General features: G+C 35.2%; 1 protein-coding gene across 2 annotated transcripts; it reads left to right on the plus strand.

The window, feature by feature from the left end:
• Nucleotides 1-973: 973 nt before the first annotated feature.
• LOC145619189 (uncharacterized) lies at nucleotides 974-11,051 on the plus strand. Of its 2 annotated transcripts, none has more exons than XM_081673823.1 (11): nucleotides 974-1,578; nucleotides 2,468-2,536; nucleotides 3,913-4,005; nucleotides 4,101-4,219; nucleotides 4,435-4,630; nucleotides 6,490-6,665; nucleotides 6,743-6,872; nucleotides 8,149-8,309; nucleotides 9,022-9,113; nucleotides 9,472-9,562; nucleotides 10,587-11,051. In XM_081673823.1, the coding sequence occupies exons 1-11, from the start codon at nucleotides 1,249-1,251 to the stop codon at nucleotides 10,630-10,632; spliced, it is 1,503 nt and encodes a 500-aa protein (XP_081529949.1). In that variant the 5' UTR covers nucleotides 974-1,248; the 3' UTR covers nucleotides 10,633-11,051. The 2 variants fall into 2 exon arrangements, with proteins under 2 accessions (XP_081529949.1, XP_081529948.1); XM_081673822.1 differs by having other exon boundaries at nucleotides 976-1,578; nucleotides 9,466-9,562.
• Nucleotides 11,052-13,310: the final 2,259 nt, after the last annotated feature.

The following is a 13,310-nucleotide window of genomic DNA, read 5'->3' on the forward strand; positions in this document are numbered from 1 at the left end:
AGAATGATTTTGTTGATATAAATAGCAAGTTGATAGGATAAGCTAAACAATTTGATCCTTGTAGATTTTGCCTTTAGACTTTGATACCAACGTACCAAGTCCATCTTTCTGTCATTTCCTTTTCCAAAAGTTTCTGTGATTGCTTTAACACGAGTAAATAGCACAGCATATTGATTGTAAATCTTGGTGCTTAAGCAAATATGGAGTAATTTAATTTCTCAGATCGTGTTTTATTAGCTACATGTTTTAATTAGAGTTTAGGACATACCTTTCTAGGATTATGTTTAATGGAGCCAATCTTAGGGCATATAGGACTCGAGTTTTTGTTTTTGAGAAACTCCCTTATATTCTTTTATTTTGAGGACCTCTATCTTGTTAAATACTAGTAGAAGCTAAATAGATTTCATAATGCTATCAATTTAGTAGGTTTTAATCCAAGTATCCAACATAACACAATCCAATTCATACACAATCGCGCCATATAATCAACAACCAATATTTATCCCATTTTATTTTTTAGTTTGTCATTTTTAGTTTGTTGTGAGGATCACAACTTTGTTTTCATACACACAATCTCCTCACCAGAGTCACCATTTAGAGTGTGTTCTATTCACCTGATTCTCACTGATTTGAACTTATTAGACCTTATTAAAATTTATTTTAGTTGTAATTTGTACTTGGGTATCCCTTATCAGAACTTATCAAACCTTATCTGAACTGAACTGAACTTATTATATACCTGAAATAAATGAAAATAAGGTGAACTGAACATACCCTTATTTCTCTCATCATCCTTTTAGAGCAAATAAAAGGGAACAGAGGGAGTATATACATATTCCACTCGAGGAAAATACGGAGCATAATATACCAAATCAATAATTAGCATTTATTCCACGCACATGTATTTAATCAACATAACAAACTCATAAATCAATCCCGTATAATATTTTTTCCAAAAAAGTAGAGTAAACAATAAACGAAAAGGCAACGAAATCAGTTTGTGTAAAATTAGAGGCTCAATTTTTCCCACACATTCTCACACGGTCACACACTCACACCACAATCTTTTTGTTTTTCTGGGTACTTCCTCCTCAAACTCCTCCTCCATTTTTCTTTCACCCTTCAATAATCAATCACACACATGAACACTTCAATTCAACACATTTTCTTCTCCTTCAATCCATAATTCAACAATACCAAATTTCAAACAAATAAAACACAAAAACCAAAAAAAAAAGGGAAAAAAAAATGGCGACCACACCTTTCTATCTTCTCTCACCTTCTCTCACTATCACTGCTTCCACCGACCGCTCACATTCGCCGTCGATAAGCTCCTCCTCCTTCATCAATGGCGGAATCGGCGGCGGAGGTGGCGGCGGAAGCCTCAGTTTCCGGTTGAATTGCAATTTTATCGCTCTTTCGTCGTCGCCGGCTTACCGGAGTAATTCGCAATTTAGTAAGAGGAAGCGGAGGTTTGTAGTACGCGCTGCTTCGTCGGATTATTATGCAACTTTAGGTGTTTCTAGGTCTGCTTCTGTTAAAGAGATTAAAGCTGCTTATAGAAAGCTAGCTCGGCAGGTAGATTTTGCTTTGATTTTTTTGTTGATTTTTTGATGATTTTGAGTTAGTTGTGTTTTTGTTGAGTTATTGTATTATTTGAATTTAGGTTTTGTTTGTTAGGATTATTATTATGAAGTGAAAGTTTTATTGAGATAAAGTAGTTAGAAGAAAAAGGTTATGATTGTTGCCAAGTAGAATTGTAGTATGTGGAGGGTTTGGTGTTAAGAAGTGGTGTGATTGCTTCGTTTCGTTGATTGGTTTCGACTTTCGAGTGGATAGGAGATCTTTTTAGCGATGCATATAACTTGAATTCTCGGAAATGTGGAGTGAACTAGATATTGTACACATTTTTGTGTACAAGCGATGCATATAATTCTCGGAAATGTGGAGTGAACTAGATATTGTACACATTTTTGTGTACTTGGATTCCTTGTTCATCTGTGAAATTGGAATAGTGCGAGGCAATATAGTCTTCAAGCAAAGGATTAATGACCTTGAAGTGTACTTGTGTAACTTGCACCGTCTCAATTTCCTGTAATAAATAAATACTTGACTGATCATTCATTTGAGTGATGAAGATGAACTTTAAAAGTTAACGTAAATGCACTCTACTGGCTTTGGACAATGACGTAGTTGGCAGTAGTAGCCTTGGAAGCTAATGATGAAGCATTTGACTTTACGTTAATGCAACATATTAAGGCTAAAATATTCTCCGTATTGACTATGCATGACTTAGAAGTTTCGTGTCTTTTTATGTTTATTCGTTAGAACTATGGACTTATGAAGTTTTCATTCTCTCTATAGTTCTTATTCCATTGAAAGAGCTGTTTTCTCTCTCTAGATATGTAGTCTCTTATTCCTATCATATATTAGCTCCTGATTTGGGGATTTTATCTTTCTATTTAAGTTTCATCCGGATGTTAACAAGGAACCTGGAGCAACAGATAAGTTCAAGGAGATTAGTGCAGCTTATGAGGTATGTCAAAAGTAAGGCTAGTTGTTATTGTATGTTATCGGTCTTAAACATAAACTGAAGTTGTATGATATGTTACAATTGTATTGCTCATTTTCTTGTGGATTGTCAGTTGTCAGCATGCTATATTGTCATAGTGCTCGTCCTCTTGTCGGTTGTCACCTAATTCTATTTATGATCAATCAAGGTTGCCTGCAAAAGAGAATGAGTTTGACTTATGGTTAAGAACATGAATTTGGGTTAGCTTAGAACTCAAGGCTGGAATATGTTTGGTTTAGTTTGACTTTGATTAAGTCAATTTAATGCATGTTATAAAGAAACAATGTTGGATCATTATTTTGCATGGAAAGAGTGAGCAAATGGTATCTTGACTCCAATTATGTTCTTCAATTACTTCTATATCCCGCTTTATGATATCTTTGCATATACTTGCTGGTACTGCATGTTATTTCTTTTGCTAATATCATGGAAACACTATTTGCCATTGATACAAAAATCAGTTTGGTATTATCTTGGTAATTTAAAGGGAGGGGGTTCTCATTTGACATTGCTTTGAATTTAAGAAATATTTTATCTAGTTGCTTGTATTATCCTGCCAAAACAAATGTTACTTTTATTGTGAAATGAAGTCATTGCGAATGGCAATTGTCATATTAATTTGTGTTTGTGTCAAAGAAGACTCTTTCAGTTTGTTAAGGTTGTACAGTGATGAATCCATTATGGCATTGCTTGTTTGCCTTAGGCATCTCTATAGTCTAAGGTCCATCACAGGTACAATGGTCGACTTTCAGTGACACTTAGCTGTAGCAGCAGCTGCATTCATTAACCCTCTATTCTTATGCATGATATCTAAATCATAATCAAGAATCTTGTGTGTAAAACATGTAGAACTGCCTTCCCCTCGCCTTTAGGGCTTTAATTTTTTCTTGACTGAAAGCATGATCAAACTGATCAACAATATAACATAATTAGCCACTATTAGACTAAAAGAAATTAATACCTTGAGTTCAATTATTGTTAACCCTTTTTATGGTTTGATGGAAATTCTTGCTTGCGGATATTGCAGTGCTCCAGATAGGAGTAAACAGGCAAGATCATTTAAAATTTGACCGCTGTCATCCTAAGGTTCCTAAACCTTTATTTTGTGTTTACTTTGTTTAACAAGATCTAGCTATCCTGTGACTTCTGGTGCTCCATTGTCTTACATTATAAGTAATGGAGTTGTTCAAAAAGATCACGTTTAGCTTCTGTGATGAAGCCCTTTTGTGGGATCTAAATTCCTAATGCTGGAGTTACTTGGGCGGAATCTCTTTTTATGATCTGTGGAATTTCAAGACCTTTCATATCACCTTTTGAACGTTAATGTACATTACTGTCAGGTGCTATCAGATGACAAAAAGAGGGCTTTGTATGATCAGTATGGTGAAGATGGACTGAAAAGTGCAGTTGGAGGAGGAGCTGGTGCCTACACGGTATTGAAATTTCTGAATTTGATCTTTGTATTTCCCTTTCTGCTATACAACAATATCTGATGTGTGTCTACCTCTATCCCTCCTCTCCCAAAAAGAGCAATCCATTTGATCTTTTTGAGACTTTCTTTGGAGCAAGTATGGGTGGTTTCCCAGGGATGGATTCTGCCTTTGGAACACGTCGACAGGCTACTGTTACAAAAGGTGACGACATACGGTGAGTCTAGTCCCATTTTTCAGAGCTACTATAAAACTCATTACTAATTTCCCGTTTATTAATTTTCTGGTCCCTTGCTCTTACTTTACTTTATTCCTCGATGGTCCAATCTTTTACTTTTTTGCTTAAGTTTTAATATAGTGCATAGGACTTTCTTTCATCACTACTTTTCTAAATTGATGATGAAGTTGACTCATGATTTTAAAGTGTTTCAGCTACGACATGACTTTAGGATTTTCTGAGGCTATTTTTGGGGTGGAGAAAGAGTTTGAGCTTTCGCATTTGGAAACATGTGAGGCTTGTGCTGGGAGCGGGGCAAAAGCTGGATCTAAGATGAGGATATGCTCAACTTGTGGAGGAAGGGGTCAGGTGATGCGAACTGAGCAGACGCCTTTTGGTTTGTTCTCACAGGTTAGAAGTTATTCTGTCGTACTTGATTAAGGTTCTATATTAAAATTGTACCAAATCTACAAACAGAGACAAGTTAGGCAACTCTAATTTGAACTTTAGTTTTTGGCTAAAAATGTTGTCTTTTCTGTTCTAATTATATTATGTACTGAAAGAAATGCTTAAAGTGCTTATATTTTCTTTGTCAAGTGGATCTTGCTCTAATTAAGAAGAATCCAAAGTATTAATTTGTTAGTTGCATAATATATTTGAGTCAGCTCACTGAGATCAGAGTACAGTCAGTACAGCTTAATCTTTTGTGCATAATATATTCAAGTCAGTTCATCAAGAGTACAACCAGTACACCCTTTGTACTGGCCTACTGGGGTGCTCATCTGTTACAAATTAAAGTATCTATGTATGGGGTTTGATGGGTTCATCTTGGAAATGTCAAAGATGTGTTGGTGGCTCAAAAGTTATGTTTCTGGGACAAATGGATTGTTGAATTGTGTAACTTGCTCCCCATTGCAATTTGGAGTTTCACATGGATGGGAAGAAATAGACCAACTTTTAATAGCTTTGCTTTTTGTTTACGGGTTCCAAGTTTATTTTTGTAACACTTTGTATAGAATACCGTGAATGTTTATTAAGCTTGAAGGTGTGCATATTTGTCTTCAGCTCTCCTTTTGTATAGTGGTGAGTGGTTGACACCCCCTCTCAAGATGTCCTTCCAATTAAAAAATAACTTAAGAAAAGGAGTTCTTCGTCACCAAATCTAATACAGATTAGTAGTTGTTTGTTAATGTATTGCTGAATTTTTCTTCCCTTTTTTGCCTCTTGGTAGAGCCATAGAGGGAATAAGGCTCCGCTATGATACTAAAAATAGCACGTATTGTGTGTAGATCTTATCTAAGATACGAGTCATGCGGCCTTGTAAATTGGGTATAATGTAGAGGGATATGACCCCTCCACAATTGGACATTCTTCTCTGGTCATGAAACCAGGATCAAATGTGAAAAAATAACTTCACCTTCAATGAAAAATTTGGCCTCTCAAGATAGAGAGAGTGAGTAGGTAGAATTGGGAGAAACGAGAGGAAGGTACCGAAGCAGGTGGCTTTCTTTAGGGCTGTTATTATTATTTTAGAGGACTCATATTCTAATAAACAGGAACATCTTCGTCATTTTAATAATGACTCATAAGGTTTTTATGAGTTACTGCTACCTACTTTTGTTACTGATATACTGGGCTTCGGCTGTCCTCCCCTCCTCCTCCCCCCCCCCCCCCCCCACCCCCCCACCCCACCTAAACTTCTCTGTCATTATATGCCTGAATTGATACAAAGAACTTTATGAACTCTCTATGTTTCAGATAATATATTATCTTCTGATATGAGGAATTGAGGACAGTGAATGCTGATTACTAAAGTCATAACTTAGCAAATACAGAGTAGTAGATAAGACGATTAAGAAAAAGTTAAAATTTAAAATTTGTTAATGCAGCAATTGTAACATTACTTAGCAAGCTAGCAGCAATTTTACGTTGTATGCTAGAAAATTAAGCTGTATATCTTATTTGTAGGTAATTGTAATTATTTGGATAACTTCTAGTTAAATGATATGCGTCTATGAGTCTATCTACCGAATTAACTGTAGTATTCTCCTCACTGATTTGTATAGTCACTGGAAATTAATCTTCCAATGTAGTATGCTATTTGTGTATAACTTTACTTGATAATCTTCATATTGAAATGTTATCTTGTTGACGTAGCATTTCCAGTATTTGAGCTGGCAATTATCAATTTGTATCTGACTTATGCTTCTCAATTCTTGGTTTTGCAATGTATTGAGATGGGTATATGCCTTGTCTTTTGGTCTTATTAGGTTTCTGTATGTCCAAATTGTGGTGGCAATGGTGAAGTTATCGCAGAATATTGTCGCAAATGTGCTGGGGAGGGGCGAATTCGTGTTAAAAAGGATATCAAAATCAAAGTTCCTCCTGGGGTCAGCCAGGGAAGTGTTCTCCGGGTCGCTGGGGAGGGTGATGCTGCGCCAAAAGGGTATGTATAGTAACTTCTAATCAGGCTGCTTTCTATATATATATAATTTTATTGAAACAGATTTTCTTGAGTGTCAGGGGTCCCCCAGGAGATCTTTTTGTTTACCTTGATATTGAAGAGATACCAGATATTCAAAGAGATGGTATAAATCTCCGTTCAGCAATTTCTATTAGCTACATAGATGCCATACTGGGCACTGTTGTTAAGGTAAAGTTATGTTTCAATTTTCTTGCAGTAATTGAGATGGAACTATGCTGAACAGATCAGATTACTTGATTCATAAGTAGTTTTGTGTGTTTAAGCTGTCAACAAGGATTTGCTTGGTAAATCCAGGGGTGTGTGCTAAGACTGCTAACTATTTTATTTTGACCCATTACCCTGTAATCTTGGTTAATGTGTGAGTGATGGCGCTCAGATAAAGCTCAAATTCAAACTATAACATGATTTTTTTTTCCTTTGATACTACATAACTGGGGCAAATTTATTGAAATTGCTGGATGATGGTACTGTTTACTATTGACCTGAGCTCTCTAATCTCTTCCAATTGCCTAGAAATAAGCTGGTGTTAACCTCACAATGGAATATAACCTGTCCTACAGACCCTGTCCATTCCTTGCAAGTTTGCCATCATTTTTGATACTCTTTCTTAAAATTTTCTTTTATTTGGTTGGTGGTGCTGTGATCTTGGAAGCATTTCGCTTTTCGCTTCCCTCTGGGATAAAACATAGCCATTTATTGATACCTGTAAAAATCAAAGGCTGGCTTTAGAATCTTCAAGATAAGATTCAAACATAATGTGCATTTGTAATTTTACTCTGCCAATTTATCACTATTCATGGCTCTAGGTATGTGTGTTAGGAATGGGATTTATATATGTGATGCAAGTAAAACCATGGGCTGGCTTTTAGAGTCTTCAAGACAATATATAAGCATTATGTGCAGCTGTAGTATTACACTTAATTATGTTATCACTATTCTTGGTTCTTGGTTTTTGTGTTAAAGATGGGATTTATTATGTACCTATGCGGCTATGCCAGAAATCAGTGTTAGTGGCACCTTGGAGAGTAAGCTTACTGTCTGAAGCACCACTTTGCACAAAGGCTATCTATTGTTTTGAAGGTGTAAAATGTACTCCGATCCCCTATAGCCCTTACTTGACAGTTGACTCATTTTCTTTTCTTAAAATCATCGTTAACCACTGTTGCCCACCAAGTCAGTGTCTAAATTTTAGTGAATTATTTGTGTCTGAAATGTTACGATTTATGTATATACTTAATTACTTATAGTGCTGGACTGCTGGGTGAGGTTGGCAGACTGTGTATTCGTTCTGAGCAGTTTTCTTTATTATTTGATGTATTAGAATAATAGGAATCCAGTCTCTAAGATATAAGACATACGGCTTTCCTGCATTAATTGATCTGTAATGGAGGTACTAACATTTTTCAGTTCTACATTTATAGTGACTTTACCTTTTCTTTTGCAGGTTAAGACTGTTGAAGGAACCATTGATTTGGAGGTTCCACCAGGTGCTCAACCAGGAGACATCCTTGTTCTTGCAAAGAAGGGTGTACCGAAGCTCAACAAACCCTCCATACGCGGCGATCACTTGTTTACTGTAAAAATTACTATACCAAAGCGCATCAGGTGAGCAAATTTTGCATTTTTTTTTTTTGGACAGAGGTCAGAAGCTAATTACCTTTTTACGTAGTATAATTTTTCCTTACCTTGAGAACTTCTTGCATCAGTTTACGTTGCAGATTGAAGTTTGTGATTGTCATACTTGATACTTCACTATTTTAATTAATGTCTGGTTGATGTTGAATGTTTTAGCATGGTAATACATGGTGCTGCAAATTACACTTTGTTAGCTATGGTTTTGGGAATTTAATTTAGCTCAAACCATGATTTCCTTCCATATACTTTCACTTTTGAGAAAGATTCCTGGTCCTCTTCTAGCAGCAATATTTCTAATTCAGTCGTTGGAATTTGGTGTTTCGGTGTTTGACATGTTATGTGAACTATATGGACCTTTAGCTGATTAAATAAAAAGGAAACCAAAAGCAATTATTTTCTCTGTAAAGAGGGAAAAAAAATCATTGAATATTGTTTTCTTTGCTCTTTGATATGGTTTCATGTTTTATACTCAACATACCTCTTTATTTGTGGTTTTTAGCTTCTGTTGTTGGCCTAGTTGCAGTCCTTGCAGAGTATTATTTTATAATTTCTGATGTTTGGATATATCACTCACTATTGTTTGAATCCTCTATCTCCTTGAGCACTTGGTCATGTGATCCAAATATATTTAAAATCTGTCTTTGAAGTCGAAAGGGCACTTATATGTATTACATTTTTTCAGTGTTCGAGAACGTGAATTACTTGAAGAACTTGCTGTCCTTAGTACTACGAAAAGTAACCGTACACGTCCTCGTCCTCAGCCTCGACAAGCCGGTGAGTGATTTTTCTCCTATAAAAGAGATGCAGAATGTCAAGTCTCTGCCGGGGCTGAGATGGCCTTTACCCTTTCATCTTATAAAAGATCTTTGTTAGACCCTTGATTTGAAAGGCAATTGACAAAGTAGTAGTAGAAAACAGGTTAATGATGCATTTGTTTACCACACTGTAATTTGAAGCTAAAGTTTCGAACATTAGAGACTCACTCAACTCTACTGAAAATGTTATACTCATATCTTGGTTTTTCACATACAAGTGATAATAACTTTGCATATTTAAAGGAAAAAGGCTAAATTTGCTTCCCATTTTTTCTACCATGAGAAAATAATTATGTGCTCCTTCTGTTAAGTTGAAGTGTCGGAGACTCAGGCAAGTACTGATACTGAGGAAAGCAAGGAATCAGGGGATCAGAATGACCCATGGAAGAAAATAAAAGATTTTGCTGGGTAAGTTAACTTCTGCCTTCAAACTTTATCTTTTATCAGTGAGCTTTCAATTTCTTTTCATTGAGATGTTTGTCGTGTGGGTTTGTGTCAACAAGATTCATAAATTTACATGTTTCACTTAAATAATGCATTTTGCATATTTGGTTGCACTTCATAGGTAATTTCTGTTTCCTTTATTATTGATGAAAGATGAAAAGAAGGTTTTTTCTTGCTAATGGATTGGATTTTGAATATCGAGGAAGAGCTACTATTCACTTATTTGGATATTGTTGTAAAAAAACTAATATGTTGTACCTCTGTGTAGAAGATATTTAATTGCTATCTGGAATGTTTTCTAGTTGAACTAGGATCAATAAGATTAAACAGCTACACAAGAACGTAAATGATAACTGTAATCTCAACATATTGGTGGAAAAGCAACCCATTTCCGAACTGTCCGGGCAATACCTGAATGGCTGAATATTACCTGAAACTGGAAGACCTAACTTTTACTTGAAATGGAATGGACTCCCTCTGAAAATAATTTGAATAATATATATCTATATTACATCATAAACTAATTTATAATAGACCAGTTTTGACTAGATACCCGACTTGAATGACCTATCATCTAGATATGATCCAAACTAAAGTGGCCTGAGTAAATTTCAATATTGGAAGGAGTTGGTTTATTAAAAAGGAAAGGGAATTGATTCTTCTTCTCATTCACTTAACAAGAGAAAATGGATCCCCTGTTTCCCTTCCTTCGAATTCCCAATCTAATCACAGTGTAATGCCTCTATGTTATTTTTCTCCTGTATGTAGGATACTTTTTCATAAACACTCCTGCTTAATATGTTCTCCTCACAACTTTTCTAAAAAATATGCTCATAATATACATTAAGTTGGGATACTACTTTGTTCTGATAGAAGCATATATTGTATGTTATCAATCAGCTATTCCTAATTGTCTTTTGAGGTTACATATGTTGTTTATGGCTATATGCATCATTTACACATCTAACTAAATGAATGGTTGTGGCAGATCGGTGGCAAACGGTGCTCTAAAATGGCTGAGGGATAATTTGTAGTTGTGATCTCAGCTTGTGATACTGATATCTTCTATTGTGAGCATGCATTTTAAAATGTCTTGAAGGAAGCAGGTGAGATTAAACAGAATTGGTTGCTTGACCAGAGAGATTGGCTGCAGTTAGGACAATTTTTTGATTCTTTTGCGCAGTTTGTAAATGGTTCAAGCTGATAGTGCCTTTTTTTCTACCTAATGTAATGCAATGCGCAAATGTAGAGTAATATAGACTCTTTTTTGAACAGATGACATGATTCAGGGAATTACAATGATTGGTAAATTGAAGAGTATTAACGCTCCTTTCTTGCTAAAGGAATGCAAAAAATTGTTGCAGAGACTAATATTTGAAGAGTACCTTTTGTAATTTTTGAAAAAAATGACTACGTTCTCGATGCTTAAAGTTTTTATTGCCCTCTTGTGAAATTCATTCAATCTGGTATCAATGAATAATATTACTTCAATCGTTATTGCTTATAAAAAAAAACTTCCTATACAAAAGATGTTATTTGAAAGACATTGTTTACAAAACCTTGGATTCAAATCGTTGTTTGGTCTTGTTTACAAAACCTTGGATTCAAATCATTGTTTGTTATAAACGCCAATAGATTCACATAATTTTGCTGTAACTTCATAATAATATTCAAATCTTTGTTTGCCTCTTGGCTCCAATGTCTGCATTGCTTCAACATATAACCATGATATTCAATAGTGTCAACATCCTGCTATCACACAAGGGATCATTCTTTACGACTACTGTTAGATAAAAGCAGAATAGATATGACTACAGGAGAAGAAATCATCAGCAAAGCCAGGGTTATGTTGGGTTTGGTGATGTCGGGAATAATAGCACTGCCGTATTTGATCAATGCTGCACCGAAAATAGAACCAGCAGCTAACTTCAACAAGTAGGTAAAGTCGTCCTGCATTGTTAATGACAAATGCATCATGTAATCATGCTAAGAAGCAAGAAAATCCTACTATTGTCTACTGCAGGGTTTTTTAGATTGGTGGCAATGCTAGAGTTGTTTGAACAATTTATTCACAAAGTTTGTGAGTGGCTTCTAAATTCCTTTGTCAATATATGATATACAAGAATGTTTAGGGTATTGAAGTTGGAGTGTATAATATTATACCTTGAATGTCACTAGAAAATCAATATGTTTCACTAAAATTGAACATTATGCTCCATTATACTACCTCTGTTTCATATTATGCAACGACCACTCTATTTATGTCAAATCGTTGCAAATAAAATGAAACGGAGGTAGTATTTAGACGTGTAGTGTCATATAATGTGTTGCAATTTAAGTAAAACGGAGGAAGAATATCAATACTACATGTGTTACTTCACAATTTTGAATACCAAATTACCAATACAATAAGTCAATAACTAACAATTTATAGAGGGAATAAACTCACTTACACGTGATCGTTATCTTAATATGTAGAAATGAAAGGTGGAGCAAGCAAGTAACTTTAAAACCCAGGTTCAAACTGATAAGCAAGAATCCAATAATTCATATTTGTGCCTTTTTTTTCATATGCCTATAAAAAAAATTAAAATTCCTGCGAAATTCCTGATTATGATTAAAATCCCAGCAAAAAAATTAAAAAATTAGCTTCATCTGCTTAAAATGGTTGGTTGATACGACAACAAAATCAAGATTAAATACACTTACCATTCATCTAGTACCTAATTCTTATTGACAATGCACAAATTTTGGAAATTTTTTTTGAACAAAATTAAGAGAAAAATATAGAATATTAACCTGAAGATTAGGAGGAACTGAGTTTGAAGGTGAAGTTGGTTCAGAAGAATTGGGGCCAGAAGAAGCTCGAACAGAAGGAATTAATGGAGGTCGAATTTGATATTGATAGTGTTTGATTGTTGTTTTTGTGATTGTGTTTGTTAAACATGGTGAAGTTTTGGTATTGAGGGAAGTTGGGGAAGAGAAACAAATAGTTGATGCCAAAGTGCACAATTTAGTTGCCATTAGATTTGGGTATGGTTTGGTGAATTGTGTTAAATTGAATAAAGGAAAATACACGGTTTTAAAGTCACCTGTTGTAAGGATATACTGAGTACTTATGGGGTCACGTGATGGTTAATGCCGAAAATTCAAGGTCAATAGTCGGATTCCAACCTGAGGGTATGATTAAATTTCCACAAGTTAAACTTTGATGACTCAAGAATAGGCGAAAGTAGCTTTACTTTTGGTTTTGTAATTAGTTAGAGGTCATTACGGGAACCTTATTCTTGCAAGGGCAAAGACTCTCCATCCGAACACTTCAATTCTCCAAAGCGGAAGTGATATGCGTAAGAGAAGGCTTAAAAGTATCGGAGCTAACTTCTTAGGCATTGATAATATGATTATAGAAGGCGGTAATCTTGCAGTCATAATTGTATTAAGAGGACGTGGCAAATCCAATGGGAGATCAACAACATCATATGTGACACACATGTAACTTTGAACACTCATGATTCTTTCTCCGTTCACCATTGTTGCGGGGAGATAAATATAACGACGGACTACATGGCAAAGAAGAGCACCACCACGAAACTTTATCTTTGGTCCTTTTAATAATTTTGCGCCTTCCCTCTCCCTTATCAACTAAAAGGATGTTTTAGGTATCCCCAATTAAAGGTATAACTTAGCTTTTCTCGCTCAGTCTATAACATAA

Source organism: Chenopodium album, chromosome 27, assembly GCF_948465745.1.
Source record: "Chenopodium album chromosome 27, dcCheAlbu1.1, whole genome shotgun sequence".
Classification (NCBI taxonomy): domain Eukaryota; kingdom Viridiplantae; phylum Streptophyta; class Magnoliopsida; order Caryophyllales; family Amaranthaceae; genus Chenopodium; species Chenopodium album.